The 23,094-nt window shown below is 29.5% G+C and overlaps 2 protein-coding genes across 6 annotated transcripts; both read right to left on the bottom strand.

The window, feature by feature from the left end:
- Positions 1-1,090: 1,090 nt before the first annotated feature.
- Positions 1,091-23,000, bottom strand: LOC103574942 (N-acetylglucosamine-6-sulfatase). 5 transcript variants are annotated; one of them, XM_053741340.1, is made up of 11 exons: positions 22,785-22,875; positions 9,353-9,369; positions 9,078-9,273; positions 8,321-8,380; positions 6,958-7,164; positions 6,397-6,558; positions 6,155-6,328; positions 5,880-6,081; positions 1,750-2,042; positions 1,473-1,589; positions 1,091-1,397 (listed from the first exon to the last, which is right to left on the bottom strand). In XM_053741340.1, the coding sequence occupies exons 3-11, from the start codon at positions 9,186-9,188 to the stop codon at positions 1,257-1,259; spliced, it is 1,467 nt and encodes a 488-aa protein (XP_053597315.1). In that variant the 5' UTR covers positions 9,189-9,273; positions 9,353-9,369; positions 22,785-22,875; the 3' UTR covers positions 1,091-1,256. The 5 variants fall into 5 exon arrangements, with proteins under 5 accessions (XP_053597315.1, XP_053597388.1, XP_053597365.1 ...); XM_053741413.1 differs by lacking the exon at positions 22,785-22,875 and adding an exon at positions 20,123-20,730; XM_053741390.1 differs by lacking the exon at positions 22,785-22,875 and adding an exon at positions 13,963-14,048.
- LOC106693104 (ribonucleoside-diphosphate reductase large subunit-like) lies at positions 9,932-13,526 on the bottom strand. The gene is made up of 2 exons (XM_014442208.2): positions 13,245-13,526; positions 9,932-13,122 (listed from the first exon to the last, which is right to left on the bottom strand). Exons 1-2 carry the CDS (start codon positions 13,285-13,287, stop codon positions 10,754-10,756), a joined length of 2,412 nt encoding a protein of 803 aa, XP_014297694.1. The 5' UTR covers positions 13,288-13,526; the 3' UTR covers positions 9,932-10,753.
- Positions 23,001-23,094: the final 94 nt, after the last annotated feature.

Raw genomic sequence — 23,094 nt, 5'->3', positions numbered from 1 at the left:
CGAACGATTGTTTATATTTTGGGGCAAAATATTTACTTTTCTCACTTTAAGAAAATATTTCAATTCAATACTGATTAAACAACTGAATTCGATTGAATTAAACAGAATTAAATTTTTAATTCTATTTAATTCAGCTAAATTTTGTTAATTCGGTACCTAACTTAAAAATGAATTCTGTCTAATTCGGCAGGAAAACCAGAATTTGTTTAAATTAAAACGAATTTAAATTATTCTATTTGGTTTAATTCTGATTGATTCGAAAATAATTCTCCAATTTCTGGTTCTAAATCAGAATTAAACTGAATTAAAATGAATTTGAAATTTTTAAATCGGTTTTATTTTGTTTAATTCAAATTCAAATTTTCAATTCAGTTGAATTCTGTTTTGCAGAATTCTACAGAATATATCAGAATTAAAATTTTGAATTCGGTTGAATTCAGTTGTTTAATCAGGGAAGAAACATATATTATATCGGCTGAATAAAAAAAAATCTTAAGTCAAGATGACTAAATTTAAGTAAATTTTTTCTTGAACTAAGAAAATTTTCTTTTTCATTCACAATTGCAAAAAATATTCTTGCGGCAAGAAAAAAATTTTTGCGCCAAGATACCTTTTTTTTCTGTGTAGTTACGTTGCATGGCTTGCTCAAGATCTGCTCAAGGCTCAAGGTCAATTTTGAGCTTCGAGCCTTGAGAAGATTTTGAGCAAGCCGTGCGCAACTATTTCCAACTATAGTCTTTCTCCAGAATTGAGTTACAATCTGGCACGAATTTCTTGTGTAAGGCTTGCACTAAACTTGCTATTGAAATCTAGCCATAAGTGTCTGCAGCAAGACACATAGGTAAGAAAAAACACTATCTATCGAACTTGAGACCAGGCCTCCTCAAACCTTGAGCAAGACTATTACATGGGAATTGCTCGTCCATTAGCGTCAAAAAAAATTCGATGAATATTTGAGAAAATAATTTTCCTGGACAATATTGAATGTAAAAGTATTGTAAGTAGACCGTAAGTTATTTTACTTGACATAATGAACAACTTATTCCTTTAAAAAATATGCAAAATCCGATATTAAATTCTATTGAAATACTCATTACATAATACACGTAAAATTATTAATTTCTTTCTTCGAAAAGTTAAAAAAAGTTGAAAATGCGTTGCACATAAAGATGTTGAAAAATTATTAGACCTCAAATATAAAAATTTTAATTAATGAATAGGATATCAACATATAAATATAAGATTTTCGATTATATTCAAAGGCAATCAGATCCAATGCATTTGACCATTCGATTTAAACGTTTTCGAAACCTACGTCTTCGACGATGATTCATTTTATATCCAATGTTTATCATTTGATATTGGTCCTTATTTAAATCATAAGCTTCTATATAATCCTGTAAAAATAAAAATATCAATCAATCAAGTCATTCTTCCACTCATCATGTGTAATTTCAATAAAAAGTGCTGACTTGATCATCTTTGAAAATACAAAATATATTGTTGTAGTTGTTGGAAAATCTCCTTATACATGAGTAGGTGTTATTTGTGGAATCTTCACACTTGCACGCCATATTTTTATCACAACCCTGTAAAAAACATTTGAATTGATTCGTTATATAATTAAGCATTAACATTTATCAAAAAAACGTAACAGTTACTTCAAAATAATAAATCTAAACTGCGTTTCAGATTTTGCAACTGCGAAATATCAACCATTAATTAAATTGTAAAATGAGATGATCTTACGTATAAATTCAAATCGAAATCATCCGCGCAGGTAGTATTGTGGTGATTAAGTGATTTTTCTCCTTTGTACTCAATTAATACTGTCCGATCATGAGAAACATTTTTCAACAGTACTGATTTTCCATCCGAATATTCTTTGATCTCAGCAATATGTAAAATCGTGTCAAATAAATCGACACTGCTGACCGGTATTCTGACTTGGGATACTGCGATTTCTGGACCACGAATCAATAGGGGAACCCGGACGTCACTCTCATAAGGTTGTCTCTTATCAAATGGCATGCTAAACTGTCCTATAAACATATGAGACTTCAAATGAAATATAATACTATCCAGATATACTCAATGTCTTCTCCTAATTGGATCTCCAGGAATTAACTTGCAATCTAAGCAGATTCCGGAATAAATAGACCTGGCAAAAATAGACCGGAAAAATAGACCTGAAAAAAACAAACGGATACAAATATCTAATATTTTTCATTCGGCAATAATCCTATTCTATTATCTTTGATACTCAGATTCAAAAAGAATAACATTTCAATAAAATCGTGATTGTTTTTTTTTTCTTTTTAATTAGAAAATTTATTTAAGACAATATTTTTTAACTCATGAACGCAAAGATTATCTTGAAAAGAACTTCTGAGATCAGAAACAAGCTAGAAGTCGAAACCGGATTTTCACGATAACATTCTCAAATTCATCCCCCAAAACAGTGATATGTTAAGCATATACCAATAAAAAATTGCTAGAAGAAATTCTTTTTTCTCGTCTGTTTTTACCTTCGCAAAATAATAAAACTTGTTATTTTCATCTGGGAGGTTTCGCCCCAGGACCCCCTGTAGGTGTCCCTTTTTCACGAAAAAAATTAACAGAGGAATTAAGAGACATTGGAAGATATAATACGATCGAATAGTGAGTCAGAGTATGAACTTCCACCGAAAATCGATTGTCAGTTAAAAAATTGATTTTCCGGGTCTATTTTTACCGGCCTATTCTTTCAGCATCTATTTTTTCCGATTACCGACCATATACTACTAGGGAAGATATTTTTTTTATTGTGTAACAGTGCGTTTCTGATTTTCGACTTGAAAATCGAGCGCGAAAATCTAACTGATTCTACGGCCATCTATTATAATAATTGTATCTTAATTGACACTCTTTAGTCATCCGGGTCCATGTCAGAGGCCCCTAGATCAAATTCTACTTGGATTTCAGATATCCGTGGGGTAGTTCCACGCCCCCAAAAATTTACACATAAAAGGGCCAGCAAACACTTGCTCGAGGTCTTAGACCCTGGCTACCACAGAGTGGACCGGTAGGGTAGTAGACTGATGACGCTTGGCGGGGTCCCTACTCTACAACCAGAGCTCAATACAATTTATATGAGCCGGCCTAACAATAAGTTTGTCATATCTAGTCATTTAGTCCAGTATTCTATTTCAATTTACTAGATATACTCAAGTTGCAGACTCGTGAGTGATCGGTCGAAAAAATTCTCTCACTTTGCGCTTATAATTTCCTAATTAAAATTTTTTTTGATAATATATACAAGTTTGAACAATAAATTCTAAGATTCGTTTTATTTAGTTAAATAAAGAAAACCAAAGTGTGTCCAGTGAGTGGTGTGGTTTTTTTTCTTCTTCGTAATTTTCGACAACCTGCCGACGCCGATCCAGGAACCTGAGAGACCATTGGTCATCGACATGACCAGAATTCCAAGATGAACCGTCGACCTGTGCCTCTATAGAGCGAATTAGCCGTTGTGTAAAAATTAAAGTATCAAATAAGAAAATTTGTTGAGTGGTTCGAGAAGATTTACAGTATGAGCATTCAATTATGAACCTTAATGTAGAAAATGGAACTATTACATCTCACATTGTAATTTTTTAAATTTCTTTGTCAAGTATCATCAATGCCTTAGAAATCACGAACTTTTACTATTTAAAATGTAAAAATAAAATAAAAATTCAGTTAATAATTTTGAAATAGTATATGTGAGTGCACGTTGCATTTAGCCAAGACCTATGCCTCAATATTAGAGGTTATAGTAATAATATGTCTTCTGTTTCACGAGTGTCTCATGCGAAGTTATTATTCCACGTGGTATCGTCTAGTACGGTGCAAAGTCTTCCAATATTGCGAATTTTAATAGTTGAATGATTATTTTTGGTAAGTACCCGATGAAAAAAGATTTTATACAATTGTATAAAACTATGTATAAATTGGATAGAAAAAATGGATCCATTTGTATACAATCGTACATATAATTATATCTTATTTGTTTATAATTTGTATATAATCACATAATGTTTTCGTATAGATTATATATAATTATATACAATTCGATATAATTGTATACAAATATATACATTTGTATATAATTTTATTATTGTTTTTTGCATTTTTAAATAGAATTATATACGATTGTATATAATTGTATATAACATATAAAAATTTTATGTAAATGTGCATCATCTCTATCCAATTGTATATAATTCATATATAACTGTATACAGATATATAAAATCTTTTTTCATCGGGTAAATAAATTTTTTATACAGTTCGCTTGTTTATTAATAATTTTATTTTTGTTTTCTTATTTTATATTGATTTTCATTGTTGTCAATTCAAAAATAAATTTGAAAGTGTGGTAATAATTTATTATTTTTTTTTTTTTTATTTTTGGTTATCATAGGTTATTCTCAGCTATTTTCTCAAATGAAATTAATTATCAAGGGTGATGTAGAATCGTGTCACTATTCAAACTCGATTATTAAAAAAAATAAACACAAATATTACTAACTGAAAATGTAAAATTTTACAGTTTATAGTGGCAATATCATTATTTTGAGAAACGAGTTTTAAAAATTTTGAGGTAAAACTTAATGAGAAAAACTGTATGTTTTGAAGCATATCGAATGATACTTTGATAATTTTCAACAAATATTACAGTGTGAGAAAGTAAACTTAATACGTTTTCAAACTGTAATATTTCATACTTAAAATGGAAACTTACTGCGCGGCGTCAAACTGTAACTTTTACAGTTTCGTTCATGAAGCGCTGCATTACTATTTGAAAATGTAATAAATGCTCGTTCGAACAGCAATAATTCCTGTTTTCTATTTTCCGTGCTCTTTCTCTCTTCAACGTAGACCGACATATTTTTACTTGTTCATCTTATCTTTTCCCACGTTCAATAAATTCACGCGTCTCTAAATCCATTAACTTGTCGGTAGACGAATATTAACTCTAGACGAGTAACAATAAATTTAAAATAATAAAAAAGGGGAAACCTGTATATATTTAGGAATTTTGATAAATAAAAGAACTGTAAATATAATTGAGTCTCTACCAACTAATTTACTTATTACCACCGTCCCGTAGAATAAGTTATTTATTTCAGCCGCGTGTCCGGTGCGGAACGAGTCAACCTACTCATGAGATAGTTACAATAATTTTCCCGACTTCAGAACCAGCAATAAGAAAATCCTTAATTAATATTTATAATTAAAAATTAATAATTTATTAAATCAACTTATTCGGGAAGATTCTTTTAACAATAGTTCGTGGTTAATGAACACGCAATAACCAAGGCCCACGGTTATAACTGTTGATTAATCTTATTGTTGTATTCAAGTGAATATATGCATGATCATAGCTATCCCTCTTTCAAATCTGTTTAGATTCACCCAAAACTGTTGAGGTTCGTTTTGATAGATCAAATCTTCTTACACTGTGAAAAATTTCCAACAAATTTTACTATGGGTGCATTGTAACACCGGACTATAAGAAAACGGGTAAAAAATTTACAAGTGTCCCATAGTAAACGGTATGCGCAGACGACACGATTGGGACCTATGCGCATACGTTTACTATGGGACACTTGTAAATTTTGTACCAGTTTTCTTATAGTCCGGGGTTACAATGCACCCATAGTAAAATTTAATGGGAATTTTTCACAGTGTAAGTTCATTCAGCTGTGCTAAGGTTTTCTCAAGTTTGATCACGCTTGAGCAAGCATTATTCAATCCGCAGGTCTGATCAGTTCTAAACAGACTTGAGAATTTTCTCTACTATCCAAATAACATTCCTACATTATAAACTGTTGTTGTATAAATTGAATCTTTACCTATGTGATATCCATTATCAGACGTGAATATGATATAAGTATTATTTAAAACTTTCTGAAGTCTTAGCGCTTCGTATATTGTTACTACTAAATCATCAACAGATAAAAGTGTTTCCCAACGCCGTCTAAAAATGAAATCTAGCTTTGGTAATATTTCGTGTGGAAGCGGTGATGGAGACATTCGAACTAACCAATGCTTATCCTGTAAAAAAACGTACCTCTTCAAAGTTGATTGTATAATGCATGAAGAAGATTTGTCAAACAACTGACCGTACCATTTGAGGTGAGGAATTGAAATTAGGTGTACGCTTTGCTTTCGTTTTTTTAAATTTATCATTGTGCTTAACGGCTGGCGTAAACGGTGCATGTGGTGCTGGAGGTGCAAGAACCATAAGAAACGGTTGAGCGTCGTTATTAGAACTTCGAATAAAGCTCACAGCCATTTCAGCCTATTAATATATTAATCATTTCTCGAAAAATGGTAACAGTTAAAGTAAAAAAAAATTATGAATCTTACTATGACATCCGTCAGATAGTCTTTTATTTTATCACCGTAAAACTTTGCAGAACCGTTTACTGATAACGTATAATTATAATATTTGGAATTGCCAATCAATCCAGCCCACCAATCCCATCCTGCTGGCTTATGATTTGGTCCTCCCGCCAAATTTGTTCCATACTAAAATTAAAGTTTAAATTTTCAGAATCCCTGGCGGATCCGAATTACGGTAATTGCCGTAATTTACGGCATTCGAAAGAATTACAGGATTTTACCGTAAAATGCCGTAACTTACGATAGAATACGGTATTCTACGGCAAAGTGCTGTATTTTGTGATAACTGTACGGCATTTTACTGCAAAATTATGGCATTTCTTGGCAAAGACGCGGTAGTTTTACCGTAAGGTGAAGAATTGCACTTTAAAAATTGTAAAAGTAAAAAAGCATACTTTGCTTACGGTAAAAATGCCGCAAATTACGGCAAAATGCGATAAATTACCGTGATTTGAATTCGCCAGAGAAATTGTAACGCTGAACATGAACATATTTCCCTACTCACCGTCATGTTCACGTACTTACTTGATTCAAATATTTGCCAGCATAAAATGTTCTATAATTCTTTTGAGTTTTCAAAATCGTAGCAAAAGTATGTTTTTCGTAAGTGTTTTGCCATTTTATGCTACTACATCCTCCGGATAACGAATTATTAAAAGTCTGGTGGTTATGTTGATATCTTCCGGTTAAAATTGACGCTCGATTGGGACAACACAATGGAGATGCTACAAACTAAAAAGAATTATTAGAGTATTTTTTTCATTCTTGCATGCCTGCTTTGAATATTTAATTATTCCGAGCACTGAAATTCATGCTTGGAGCGCCCGATTTCATGACATTCTACGTATAGTTTTAATAATAGAGATTATTATTATTTATCTGCATGTTACGCCTTAACACGGGTTATCCAATTATTTTTATCAATTTATCAGTAAAATTGTCTATCAAGATCTTTTCTTTATTTTTCCCAATCCCCTTCTATCCTAATTCTTTTTCTTTAAGACGCAAATGTTTGAAGACTTCCCTAGTAACACGTGTTTGAGCAAAATTCTGGTTTAAGTATCTGGAGCAAGACTCATAGCTGCTAGTGTCTTTTTCTTCGTATGTGTCTTTCGCAAGATCGTGTATCAAGAAACCTGTATCACGATTTGTATATGTTTGCTCATGGTATCGTACGCAAGAATATTAAAGATATCTTGAATACGTGCAATGAAACAGTGTCTAACGCATTTCTTGTACCAGTAATTTACAGTAGGTACTTGCATATGGCTTGCTCAAGATCTGCTCAAGGCTCAAGGTCAATTTTGAGCCTTGAACAGATCTTGAGCAAGCCATGAGCAACTATTTTCAATTATAGTATTCCTCCAGAATTGAGTTATAATCTGGCACGAATTTCTTGTGTAAGGCTTGCACTATACTTGCCATTGAAATCTGGCCACAAGTATCTGCAGCAAGACACATACGTAGAAAAAGACACTAGCACCTATCGATCTTGAGATTCTTGAGAGCAAACTTGCTCAAGAATTGAAAAAAATTGTTATACGTGAATTCACGTATATATTCTTGCATGTGTGTGCGCATGAATATAAACTTTTATTATTACACCATTATGTAATGAAATTTTAAAAACGCTTCACGATCTTGCGTATTATTCTTGCGCAGTGAGCTCACGCTGCTAACGAAGTATTCCGGCGAAATAGAAGAGCGCGTGAAATGATTTGATTCGAATCATCAAGTGAGCTTTGTTATGAAATCTAATTAATTAACAACGTTGGCAGTTAAATGAACTCACGCTATTCTCAACGTTACCACGAAACCGCTAGGACAGTGGATAGAGACATGAATGAAAAATATTTATCGTTTAACAAGTATTTAACAAATAACTTACACAATTGAGGAAAGTTGCCCCATTATTGCCTATGATGTTCCGTGTATTTTGAAGTGGCGTCTAAATAACAAAAACAAGCAAATAATTAACTTCTCTTAATCAATAAAATATATCGATCAAATAGTTAGTAAATGAGGAGCCATAAACACTAAACAGAATTGTAGATGTTTAATATAAGGTAAAAAAAAAGTAAAATAAAATTTCCAAAAAGTTCAAGAAATAAAAAATTTTGTAACTCCCTACCCTGTTTTGAAAATCTCATAGAATCCAATAAATTCTCATGCATTCCTATAGAGATTTAATAAGAATGAATGAGTTCTATGAGAAGTGCTATAGTTAAGTATAGGGCCTTAAACATACAGCTATAAGAATCTATCGGATTTTTTAAGCAGGGTACTCTTTCGAAATATTAGGCTTGCTGCCTGAACATTTCCTCTTCTGTTTTCATTCATTACTTTCACTTTACATTCTCTGTCTCACGGTGTGTTCTCTAACTGAGACAAAAATTTCAAATTCAACCCTCGCTAAAGAAGTTTCACTCCAAGAATTTAGTTAATCAGTAGACGGAGTCTTATTTAAAGCATAAAGTATAAAATTCAGTTCCTGAATGAAAGCCGACCGAAAATTTTTTCTTTTATGTTTAACGGTTTATTCTCTATTGTTATGACGATCACATTTTCCAGTTGACTCAACGAGAAAATTTTAATCGTAACTCACCACTTTAGACAACAATACCATAATTGAAATGAACACTCACCATTCCATCGAGTACCAAATCCAAGTCATCCGCAATTATCAATACGATATTTTTTCCATTAACGAGAACGATCGAGTTTATAAGCAAAATGAATAAAGTATTTAACTCCATAGTTATAAAATTATTTTATCTGAGAGCTAAGACTTTAAATTGAGCACTATCGTCTTGGCACTAAGTAATAATCTCAATGGCAGAACTACGATTGAAAGTTATCAATTAATTTCTGCTAAAGCTTGCATTATTTGAATAATTTTGTTGCAAAAAAAAGTACGTACCGATTGATATCAATCATCTGAAAAATAAGTATTGAATATTAAATATACTAATAAGCTTATAAAAGTCAAAATAGATAAAAAAAAATGCATAATTTTTATAAATATTCCAGTTCAGCTTTTTTTATTAAGTAAAAATCGATAGATTGATAGAAATTGATATCATTCTAGAACAACTATCGAAAACAATATAGTTCAACCATTTTTTGACACGAAAGTGACATAGAATAATAGAAAATGTTCAAAAAATTACACAAATTTCACCATTTTCTTATCAAAATTTTTTTTTTTTTATATCACTTTTATGTGTCAGCCTTCTTCTAAAAGACATGTATATTACCACCGGACGCCTTAATTTTGGTAAGGATCACCGTCTGAGAAATTCTATAGAAAATCTACAGAAATTAATCTGAGTCTAGAATGTCTATAGACATTCTAGACTCAGAGCTCGGTGTTGAGAAAAAAAATATCGGCAACAACTAATTCTACGGGCCAGCCCAAAAATTTCTCGCTGTTTTCGAGCTCAAGTGAGTATATTAGTATTTATAATTATGTTTATTTCTATAAAAAAAATTACATCAATTAATGTAAAAATAGTATTTATTATAAAATATTGAATTCACTTAATTTTAAATTTATTTAATTTCTATAAATTTTAGTTTTTTTAATTTTATTTTTTTACTGCCAATTGTAAGTTATGTTGATATTTTATACTGGAGTTGCACCGACCATTATGTTTTGATTAAGAAATAAACCGTATAAAAACAAGATTAATGTTAATGAGTTTAATTTATAAATCATGAAATTTCGATTTTTTGGTATTACAATTAATTTTAAAATAAAAAAAAACTACTGTTATTTTATAGTTTTAAGTTTTCACTTTTGCCGGCAGTTCCCAATGATTGCCAGTTTTTTTTTATTCAGTATTTTATATATAGAAAAAAAAGATTTCTTAGCGCAACAAAAATTTTCTTAGGACTGAAAAAATTTCTTGGCCCAAGAACTTTTTTCTCGCCTCAAAAAAATTTTTTTTTTGCTCCAAGAAATCCCTTTTTTCTGTGTATAATTATATGATTATGCACAGAAAAAAAATTTTATAATTATATATTACAAAGTAATCATGATTATTTCAAAATACTAAAAAAGTAGAAGTGGATTGGAATGATTCTTATAGTAAAAAAAAAAAAAACGAAGTTATATTTTTAGGTGCAAATATTGTATTATTAATGATAAAAAAGAAAAAAAATTCTTGACAAAGTCATGTAATCATTAGATTTAATTAAAAAATTAATGCATGTTCTCAGCATTGTAAATGAAATTTTCTATAAAAATAGAATTTCCTTAAGAATTTTTTCGTTGGTTTCAGTATAACACCCACACATCGTTTTTATAAATACCCATAACTTATCCGCTACAGCTAGTACACGAATCATTCCCTCGTGAACAAGACAATACACTAGTGTCACTACTTATATTTTTGCTAACGCCATTTACATGTTTTTCTTCCTTCCATGTTGGTAATTTTCTTTTATCGACAGTAAATTGAATAGCGTTAGCAGCTGGTTTAGTTCTCAAGTAATACATTCCTGTTTTCAAACCAATATTCCATCCGTAAAAGTGCATCGAAGTTAATACTCCAACCGACGGCTGAGCAATATGAACATTAAGCGATTGCGATTGGTCGATAAAAGGACCTCGATCGGCTGCCATTTTCAGAATAGTTTTTTGAGAGATTTCCCAAACAGTTTTATATAAAGGTTTCAGTTCATCTGGAAAGCTCTTAATATTTTGTACTGATCCATTATTTGCGATAATTTCATTTTTCATATCTTCATCCCAAAGGTCACGTTCACTTAAATCCTTCAACAAGTGAGGATTCACAATCTGAAACTCACCAGATAATACTCTTCGTGCATAAACATTTGTGGTGTATGGTTCTGTAGACTCATTGTTTCCTAAAATTTGTGCTGTTGAAGCTGTCGGCATAGGTGCTATGAGGAGCGAATTTCTTACACCATGTTCAGTGATTTTCTTCTTCAGCTCAGTCCAATCCCAAAGATCAGTTGGTGTGACATTCCACATATCATATTGAAGAATACCTTTGCTGACAGGCGAACCTTGATAAGTTTCATAGACTCCCTTCTCTTTAGCTAATTCACAACTCGCTTCTAATGCACCATAGTATAAAGTTTCGAAAATTTGAATATTCAGTTTCTGAGCTTTTTCACTTTCAAATGGATACCGCAGTAATAGAAAAGCATCCGCTAGACCTTGAACACCAATACCCATAGGCCGGTGTTTGAAATTAGACTTAGCTGCTTCAGGAACTGGATAATAATTTACATCAATAACTTTATCTAAGTTTCTTGTTACAATTTTGGTTACTAATTTAAGTTTTTCGAAGTCATAAGTTTTAGTTTCAGTATTGACAAACATGTTAACTGCAATTGAAGCTAAGTTACACACAGCCACCTCTTCAGGGCTGGTATACTGAACTATTTCAGTGCAAAGGTTACTACTTTTTATGGTACCTAAATTTTGTTGATTTGATTTACGATTACAGTGGTCTTTATACACCATATAAGGAGTACCAGTTTCAACTTGAGATTTCAAGATAGCAGTCCACAATTCACGAGCAGGAACTTGACGTACATAGCGACCTTCTTTTTCATATTTAGTATAAAGTGCTTCAAAATCTTTACCCCAACAATTGTCGAGTCCAGGAGATAAGTTAGGGCACATTAAGCTCCATACTCCATCATCTTTTGTGCGGCTCATAAATAAATCTGGGATCCATAATGCGTAGAATAAATCACGAGCGCGATGCTCATCTTTACCGGTATTTTTTTTCAGATCCAGAAATTCAAATATATCCGCGTGCCAGGGTTCTAAATAAATTGCAAATGCTCCAGGTCTTTTGTTACCGCCTTGGTCGACATATCGCGCTGTATTATTGAAAACTCGAAGAATAGGAATGAGACCATTCGAAACTCCATTGTTACTTTTAATCCTAGTTCCTGCAGCTCGGATATTATGAGCACTTAGACCAATACCACCAGCAGTTTTACTGATTAACGCACATCTTTTCATTGTTTCATAAATTCCCGGTATACTGTCTTCAATCATCGTAAGCAAAAAACAACTTGACATTTGTTGTCTCTGAGTACATGCAGAAAAAAGTGTGGGTGATGCATGAGTGAAATATTTCTGAGACATATAGTTGTAAGTTTCAATTATTCGATCAATATCTTCTTCATGAATTCCAACAGCCACTCGCATCAACATATGCTGTGGTCTTTCCACTATTTTGCCGTTTATTTTTAGCAAATAACTTCTTTCTAGAGTTTTAAAGCCAAAATAATTATAATTGTAATCTCTATCATAGATTATCGCAGAGTCTAATGCCCGAGCATGTTTTTGGATTGTATCGTAATGATATTTACTGATCAATGATATTTTTTCATTTGTTACAGGATTGACGGCGTTGTATAAATCATGAATAACCTCGCTGAAATTTTTCTTTGTTTCTTTATGGAGATTAGAGACAGCTATTCTTGCAGCTAAAATAGCATAATCAGCATGCTGAGTAGTCATAGTTGCTGCTGTCTCTGCTGCTAAATTATCGAGCTCTACGGTCGTTACCCCAGGATATATTCCGTGCATGACTTTATATGTTATTGCCGGTGGATCTATGTAATCCATATCTAACCCATAACAAAGTTTTTTTACTCGAGCGGAAATTTTGTCATAATGAACTTTTTCTTCACGTCCATCTGGAATGTAAGATTATTTTAAATATGCAAGAAATCTAATTTAAAATATAAAAATAATATACAAGATGAATTTTTTTAAATTTCGTATTTTAATTACAAAGAAAAGGCGGATAAATACTTACCACGTTTAATAACATGCAGTTTGCCGGTACCTTTGAGAGTCATTTTTCCGGATGTAAAAAAATTTTATAAAGATAATAAATTCTTGTAAAAACTCAATTATTTTTTTATTAAACTTAATTCAATGCAGCCACGCGGAATAATACAATACTATGATAAAAAGTTGAGCGTATATACTTTTTGGCGCCAACAAAAAAAAGTTGAGCATATTCAAGGTGCGTTTCACACTTGACGTTTACAACGTACACTCACGTTGCCAGAAAATTTTTGTCTGAGTCGCCCCATCTATGATCAAAAGTAGCGAAACACTTCCACAAGTCGCCTAATCATTTGGGTACAATACTGGCCAATAATTCTTGAGGGGTAGCATAGAATCGGTAAAAAAAAAAATGTCTCAAAATAAAAATGTATATGACTACTTTCATACAAATGTAAAAATATAAAAATAAAAAGTTGTAAAAAAAAAATTCAATAATTAAAAATATATATATTTTAATAAAATGTAAAATTATAAATATGTATTGTAAAATAAGTAAATAAAAAAAAATCCCTATAAAAAGTGTCTCTATATTTGAAAATCACTAATAAAAATATGGTCACTATTTAAAAATTAGTAAATAATTTTAGTGTGTATATAAAAATATGAATAATTAAAAAAAACTAAATTAAAAAGTCACTAAAAAAAAATTACTATAAAAATAAAAAATCCTACAAACCAACATTTGCATAACCAAACACGTACATAAAAAAAATTATGTGAAAATAAACATCTCTAAAAATAATATGTCTATAAATAATCGACTGTTTTTGAATATCTCTAAAAAATATCTGAATAAAATATAACCTACAAATTGAAGAATTTCACCATTTGCTCATAATAGTGACTAAGTTTGTGTTATAAAATATAAGTATTAATAATAATGATAAAACAACAATAATAATAATAAAAATTATGGTTATTATTATGAAAAAATATTAAGAAAAACAATAAATAAATAAATAAATAAATAATTGTTAACTTATAATAAGAGACCTGGAAGAAATGTGAAAAATCAAAATCTGATTACTCCAAAGCACTGAGCTTGTAATAATTTACATAATTTTAATTAAATAAATTAATAATTTAATTAAATATTATATTTATTATATAAAGAAGTGATTAAATTATAATTAATTAATCACATTAATTAATTTAAGTGTATAGTTGAAGTACAGAGTACTGTTTGATTTATGAAAAAAAAAAAGAAATAAAACCAATCAGTAATTTCTCATTATCACAGTGATGCTGATATAATAATAATAGTAAATTAAAAATAATAATTATAAAAATTATATTCATTATTATGATGTTGAGTTAAAATAGTAAATAAATTAAAAAATGCAAGTTTATAAAAGAACTTTGTTTATTTTTCAAGTTTTTATTTTTTTTTTTAAATGTTTAAAATTAATGTTAAAAAAGTAATCTATATTGTAAATATGGAATATATATGTATATAAGATATAATCTGTAAAAAACATAATGTTGTACAGTTGAGGAAAATAAATAATAATAATGAAGTATTCTATATTTACAAAAAAAAAAAATTTGATTTAATTGATTTAATGACACTATTGATTTAATTTATAATAAATCTAACTTATAAGATTGAATTGTTTAGAATTGTATGGATAAATATTTAATAATAATAATAAATGCAGCTTAAATACATTTTATAATAATAATAAACTATCAAAAACTTCTTTAATTACTATTTTGGCTTTGGGAAGCCTCCTAAAACTAAATAAAAATATAAAACTTTGTCATTTTGGAATAAGTAACGTCATATAAATAATATAGTATATATTCAGTGACATTCAGTCATATTGGGTGATAGAATAATTAGAATATTAATTTATTTAAAAAAAATAATTACAATCATATTTTTCCTCGCGTAATTTAAATGTAATTCGAATGATACAGATAATTGAATTTTTCTCAATGATTGATAATAAAAAAGAGTGAAAACTATGAAAAGGCACAAATTCAAGTCAAAATCTTTCTAACGATACCAAATTTAATAACATTAACCAATTCTATCATACAGATATGCCGAGAACAAAATTTTCCTTATTATCTTAATAATATAGATAATAATAATAATAATAATTTAGAATTTTTTTTTTATGTTTTAATAACAGAGTATGATCCGCTATGCATGCATTGTCGGTCAGCCGAGGCAAGTGCCCCAGTTTTAAAATGTAAACATTTTATTAGCTGTTACAAATGCTATCTTGATGATTACTGGGTCCACGGAAGGAAAAATTGCCCATTGTGCCGAACGGCATATAAAAATTATATAATAACCACTAATATAAAATGATAAACATTTAATGCCTTTTAATGATAAGTATTTAAGCTGCATTGATTATTATTATAAAATTGATTTAAGCTGCGTTTATTATTATTATAAAATGTATTTAAGCTGCATTTATTTTTACTATTAAATGTATTTAAGCTGCGTTTATTATTATTATAAAATGTATTTAAGCTGCATTTATTATTATTATTAAATATTTATCCATACAATTCTAAACAATTCAATCTTATAAGTTAGATTTATTATGAATTAAATCAATAGTGTCATTAAATCAATTAAATCAAATTTTTTTTTTTTTGTAAATATAGAATACTTCATTATTATTATTTATTTTCCTCAACTGTACAACATTATGTTTTTTACAGATTATATCTTATATATATATATTCCATATTTACAATATAGATTACTTTTTTAACATTAATTTTAAACATTTAAAAAAAAAAATAAAAACTTGAAAAATAAACAAAGTTCTTTTTTAAACTTGCATTTTTTAATTTATTTACTAATATGCAGATGATATAGCAATGGTCTCGGACACAGCAACAGGGCTCCAGAACATGCTGCAGTCTCTGGAAAAGTACGCACCAAAGAATGACCTGCTCGTAAACAAAAAGAAGACTGTAATTATGATAGTAAAAAGAGGACGACGTGACAATGAGAGAACAAAATGGACATATGAGGGAGCGGAACTAGATATTGTGCAGGAATTCAAGTATCTCGGATATTGGTTCACATGCGGAGGAAGTTTTGGAGAGCGGAAGCGGATGTACCGAGTTACTTATATGTAACAAGAAAGAGAGCAAGCGACTACCTGGTGGACATTATGAAAATGGAAGAGCACAGATGGCCAAGGAAGGCCTCAGGGAAGAATGCAGAAACATTCTTAATGGAAACCCGTCAAGATGGAGTAAGGACCTGATGAAAGCTCTGAAGGAAATGAATGCCGAGGACATACCAGAATTAATCTAGAATAAAGCTGAACCAGAACAAATAGCGGAGCGACTGGAAGCAGGACTACAACACTATTATGTTGCGCAGAACAGCAGCAACAATAAAAAGATTCAGGAGTCATCTTTTAGTCAATTATATAAGTTTGTAAAAACATGCACATCAGCTGAACCATTTTGGAGCGATCCATCTATTGATAGTTGGATGAAGGAGATTTGGGCTAGACTCAGGTGTGGAAATTATGGAAAGGCACATAAGAAAGGTTTTCGTAACACCGAATGTGATATATGCTCGGGTGAACCAGAGACAGTCAATCATCTTTTTGTCTGCGCAGAGGCCAGAAAGTTGTGCTCAGACAAAGTAAGAGTCAAACTACAGAAACTTACAGATGGTAAATACGATGCAGACCTGGACACATGTGTTAGACACGTGCTACGAGGACCACCAATAAAGGAGGTCTGTATATTATTCAAGAATATCGGAAAGAAAAAGGTTGGAGAGCTATAAGAAGGACAAGTGCAATCAGCGAGAGCGATACTACCAATGAAGCTAAGCATAACAAAAGTGCAAAGAGTTATTTAGATTTATATATATATATATATAAATATTAAAAATATGTATGTTGGATATTTGATATTTATTCAGTTATTATCGTATTAAATTATTAAAATAAAGTTAAAGTAATCGTAAGTGAAATATGTATGAATGCTTGTAAATATCAAGCTGTACTTCTGGGAATAATAAATAATAATAATTTATTTACTATTTTAACTCAACATCATAATAATGAATATAATTTTTATAATTATTATTTTTAATTTACTATTATTATTATATCAGCATCACTGTGATAATGAGAAATTACTGATTGGTTTTATTTCTTTTTTTTTTTCATAAATCAAACAGTACTCTGTACTTCAACTATACACTTAAATTAATTAATGTGATTAATTAATTATAATTTAATCACTTCTTTATATAATAAATATAATATTTAATTAAATTATTAATTTATTTAATTAAAATTATGTAAATTATTACAAGCTCAGTGCTTTGGAGTAATCAGATTTTGATTTTTCACATTTCTTCCAGGTCTCTTATTATAAGTTAACAATTATTTATTTATTTATTTATTTATTGTTTTTCTTAATATTTTTTCATAATAATAACCATAATTTTTATTATTATTATTGTTGTTTTATCATTATTATTAATACTTATATTTTATAACACAAACTTAGTCACTATTATGAGCAAATGGTGAAATTCTTCAATTTGTAGGTTATATTTTATTCAGATATTTTTTAGAGATATTCAAAAACAGTCGATTATTTATAGACATATTATTTTTAGAGATGTTTATTTTCACATAATTTTTTTTATGTACGTGTTTGGTTATGCAAATGTTGGTTTGTAGGATTTTTTATTTTTATAGTAATTTTTTTTTAGTGACTTTTTAATTTAGTTTTTTTTAATTATTCATATTTTTATATACACACTAAAATTATTTACTAATTTTTAAATAGTGACCATATTTTTATTAGTGATTTTCAAATATAGAGACACTTTTTATAGGGATTTTTTTTTATTTACTTATTTTACAATACATATTTATAATTTTACATTTTATTAAAATATATATATTTTTAATTATTGAATTTTTTTTTTACAACTTTTTATTTTTATATTTTTACATTTGTATGAAAGTAGTCATATACATTTTTATTTTGAGACATTTTTTTTTTTACCGATTCTATGCTACCCCTCAAGAATTATTGGCCAGTATTGTACCATCAGGAAAGCCTACTAGTGAAGGCAGGTATACGACTCAGCTATAAGCGACCCTACCAAAAATAAAACTCTACCCAACTGAAATCAGCCGTATCATACCTACCTAGAAAACTCCCACTCCAATAAAAAATCTACCATCTCAAAATCTCTACCAATGAAAATATCTACCATGATATAATCACTACCAGAAAAAGACACTATTAAGTTGCATTTATGAATAAACTCTAACCGTTTGAAATCCCTACCATCAACTTTAGAATGTATATTATACAAACAATAAATTTATTTTTAATTAATTGGGAACCATTTGGGAAGATTGAGGAATATAATTTTATTATTCAGCACTAATTAATTAATGGGTAAATATTTAATATTGTTTAAGCGTTTAGTGTGCATGTTAGAAAATATAATTAACTATGGCCCTGAAGTTAGCACTCAGCGCTTAAAAAAAAAGTTCAGTTAAAGATATCTCCGAATTGAAGCATTTTTCAGAAATTCGGTTAGTGGGGATTTATTTTTCGGGAAATTATCTACAAATGGTAATGATAAAAATATTTCCTCCACACACAAAAAAATTTTTAATTTAAAAAGAAAATTTTTGGAAGCTCTCACAAAGCAGCCCATCATCAGATATTTATCAAATTTGATAATTAAACATATTTTTTCATTAAATAATGATGGTTTCAGTCATTTTTGTAATTATTATATCAGTTTTTTCTGGAGCTCATAACTTCACGAAAATTTATTACACAAGAGAAAAAAAAAAATTGTCATTTCTTTATTTTTGAAAAATCTGACGATGGTGTTTTTTTTTTAATTTTTAAAATTTTCACTAATTCCTTTTATATCTTTATCTTTTAATTTTTTAAAAATGTTTGATATCAAATATAAAATCAAAAAATGATAATAAATTTAAAAAAAAGTCATGCCTTTATCTTTTAAAAATCTAACAATGGTTTTTTTTTAATTAAGTAAAGGCTTAATTTTTTTCTTGTTTAATTATTATTATTTTTTGATTTGTAATCCGATGTTAAAATTTGTTTGAAAATCAAAAGATGAAGATAAGGTAAATGTCCCAATACCGGAACGACGAAGGGTATATGACTGATTTTTATCGTTTTATAAATATTCAAATAAATTATAAACCAAAATAATTTATCACATTATATAGAATAGACATTTACCAATTCAAAAATAATCAAATTAGTTCATTTTTCTTAAATTTAATATAAAAAAAAAATTTTTTTCTATGACACTCAAAAGACCCAATACCGGAACGCTGAAATAGCCTTGTCCTAATACGGGAATTCGGTTGTCCTAATACCGGAACAGTAAATAAAATAAGTTATTTTTTGCATTCATGTAAAACGAGTATGAATGTAGCAGACATCAGAGAACTTTAAAATTATACATAAATAAGATAAATAATTAAAAAAATAATATTTACAAAAAAAGCACTATTAATTTCAAAATTTTTTGAATTTGCATTTTTTTAAATTATATATTATTAATTATTTACTCGATTTATTAATAATTTTAAATTTGTCTGATGTCTGCTATGTCACACCCATAATGTAGAATGTATTTAAAATTTAAAAATGATTGAATATTCAATGAAAATAAATATTTTGAACTAAAGAATAGAAACAAAATAAATCATTTGAGGTTATACTAGAAAAATAATTAAAAAAAAAAAAAAACTAAAAACAAAAATTTATTTTTTATGATTTAAATTAGAGTTTATCTATACTTAATCTATTTTTTATAACAATTATACATACTGCATTAAATATTAGGGCTCCAGTAATAATTAATATTGTACTTGATTTAGCCAGTCAATAAAACTCACCGTTAATGTCTATTGATAACATTAATATGATTGGCTGTTCTGGTACTGGGCACGGGTTCATTTTGGTGTACCAATAGACGAACAGTAAAATTAATATAATAATACTATTTTTTTCATATTTTTAATATGTTTTCTTGAATTTTATGTCATTCAAGATTCATGTACAAAAAAAAAATTATTGAAAAGTAATTCTATGCATTTTCTATAAGCTTAAGACAATTGACTGAGCAAAATCATTAAGAGACATGAAAAAGTCATGAATCCGAGACTATTGCTCTAATTAAAATTTTTTTTTTTCATATTTTAAATATTTTCTAAAATCTATTTTATATCTTATTTTTTAACTGAAAGATTAAGGTTTCAAATAAAGAAGTTTTATTTAGTTTCATCGCGTACGAGTTGAAATATAATATAATGATTATCAAATCGTTCCGGTATTGGGTCTTGTTTCGGTATTGGGACATTTACCTTACTTTTCAGAAAAAAATACAAGACAATTTTAAAATGATAAACTCTATGAACTTTTTTTCAGAAAAACCGCCATTTTCTTAAAGTTTGCCATTTTTTATTTTTTCTTTAAATTTCTCAAAAAAAACTTCAATCAATTCTGCAATTTTTCCTGCCGATTTCAGAGTGGGCGAACTTTTTCTTCTACTTTTTTTTATCAATTGAAAAAAAAATTTTTGCCCAGTTTGGCTTATTTTACAAAACAATACTTTGGAAATTTTTGAGAATTTATCGACGGCTTCAGAGCTTGAAAAATTGAAACGAAAAAATTAATTGAGACTGGTAATACTCGAAAAAATATGGATTTTTTTTAAAAAAGTGAGAAAAAAAATAGAAGATACCTATAAATAATTTCATTGTAATTTTTTTTCAAAACTACACCTGAAAACAAAGAAAATGAAAAAAAAATTGCCCTTTGGATTATTTTTGACCAAGTCACAGACTTTTGAAATAGCGATGTGCGTTAGATTTATTTTTCGACGATGATGACTAAACTACAGTTTAGTACAATGGTACCGACAAATATGACATACTAGCTACAGACTATGTTCTGAAAATGAGTTGTATATTATTTAGATTCTATCTTCATGCGATAATGAAAAAGAAATGAACTATATATGTCATCAAAATATTTGTGAGATGATTGATTAAAAATAAAAAAATGTACGATAAGCAGAGGCAGCCGATCGGTTCTTGTCTGGCTCGGGCGATCACTAAAGTTAAGCAGCATCAAGCACGATTGCTACTTGGCTGGGTGACCGCTTAGCCATACATTGAGCTTGATCGGAAGTCTCTGTGCACTAGGCGCGGACTGAACATCCAGTGATCGGTGAAATGGGGGAATTTTATCGATCACTGGAACTTCACCTGTTCCGAAAAAGTTAGCTGTATACCTTGATAGCCATCCTGATAGCTAAGTTGGCGAGAAACTGGCGTGAAACTTACAGCCGCAGCTAGACATCAAGTTGGCCGCAAAAGTTGATACTTCCAAAGTTGATAGACACTTCCTAAGAAAGTTGGTGGCTAGAAGTTGGCAATCCATAAGTTGATGGAAAGTTGCCTTTAATTTTCTCAGAAACCTGCATTCCAGTTGCGGCTCCATACTAGCGTCAACTTTCTCAGGAAGTTAGCGGTAACTTGTAGCCAAAAGTTGCAAATGCTAAAGTTGTCGACAGCTTGTCGTCAAGTTGATTGCAATTCATGTACACCAACTTTCTGATCAGAAACTCTGGCTATCAGGGTACTGCCAAAAGGTTTTGTCTATGGTTTTCTCTTGCTGCTATACTCTCACGGCAAAAAGGTGGGGTATAGGGCATCACGTAATAATGCAGTACAGAAGCACAAGTCGGTCCACAGCCGCATGAAAAAAAAAGAGCAAACAGAAAAGGGAAAAATTGCGATTGAAAAGGCAAAAGTGTAAAAGGCCGACAAGGCTATACACTGTAACAACGATAAGAAAAAAGTGCAAAACAAAAAAAACGACGTGAACGCACAGAGGGCACTCAATTTGAAATATTTTCGTAATAAAATATACAATTACTTCACGCCATTTTTCATTGAATAGGGTCTCAACATTAAAAATAAATTATAGACTCGATCACTGAGAATCGATTTTTTTGACCACAAAATCGATTCTTGGGTAGAATCGGAATCGATTTTACCATCCTTAGTACGGCCTTAACCAATAAAATTGGATCATTTCTTTGAAAGATATTGCCATAAAAAATTAGAAAAAGTGATTTTTTCGAAGAAAATCAGAATCGTTGAACTGATGTCCCTAAAATTTCGTTAGCATTAGAGGCTAAAAAATGCGTTGAATGCCGCCTCAAAAATCCAAATCGGTTAATTGGTTGAAATATATCAGCGACGGAAAATCAAAAAAATTATAATTAACTTAATTTTTCCAATTATTTATATTTTTGATTTATGGAATTTTTGTAGTTGTAGATCAAGGCAAAACATAACTTTTTTCGAGCTTCTTAGAAAAAAAACTTTTATTTAAAAAATAGCAAATATTATTAGATCTTTTTTTCCGCGTGGTAATTAATTACTAGTTTCAATTGAATCGTTTTGTGTATTCTACTTACAATTTTTAATTTAAATATAATCTGCGGAAGAATAATCTGAAGATGGTAGTACATATAACGAGCGAAACATTACCAATTATTACCAATTAATTTATTCTGAAGGAGGTTTCGAACATACAGCCTGTTCACTGCGTTTCATCTCACAGTACATATATATAGATATACCAAAGTACGTAACTTGGGAAGGATTAATTTTGCTTGAGACTAGAGATGCGGAATGACCGTCATTTTTATTTTTGGTCAGGAAACGGTCATAAGACCGTCACATAATTTTAAAAAAATTCTGTAATGCTGGAATGACCGTCACGTT

The sequence above is a fragment of the Microplitis demolitor genome, chromosome 1 (genome assembly GCF_026212275.2).
Source record: "Microplitis demolitor isolate Queensland-Clemson2020A chromosome 1, iyMicDemo2.1a, whole genome shotgun sequence".
Taxonomy (NCBI): domain Eukaryota; kingdom Metazoa; phylum Arthropoda; class Insecta; order Hymenoptera; family Braconidae; genus Microplitis; species Microplitis demolitor.
Note: the sequence above shows the minus strand (reverse complement) of the source record. Positions and strands in the feature narration are given on the sequence as shown.

What these genes read in the sequence shown, in the direction of transcription:
- LOC103574942 (XM_053741340.1), bottom strand. Translation starts at nt 9,188, where the DNA reads ATGGAGTTAAATACTTTATTCATTTTGCTTATAAACTCGATCGTTCTC. An exon ending in CTGGCAAATATTTGAATCAA is followed by an intron (nt 6,559 to 6,957) that starts GTAAGTACGTGA and finishes CTTTAATTTTAG; the next exon opens with TATGGAACAAATTTGGCGGG. An exon ending in GTATTTTCAAAGATGATCAA is followed by an intron (nt 1,398 to 1,472) that starts GTCAGCACTTTT and finishes TTATTTTTACAG; the next exon opens with GATTATATAGAAGCTTATGA.
- LOC106693104 (XM_014442208.2), bottom strand. Translation starts at nt 13,287, where the DNA reads ATGACTCTCAAAGGTACCGGCAAACTGCATGTTATTAAACGTG. An exon ending in ACTGCATGTTATTAAACGTG is followed by an intron (nt 13,123 to 13,244) that starts GTAAGTATTTAT and finishes CTTACATTCCAG; the next exon opens with ATGGACGTGAAGAAAAAGTT.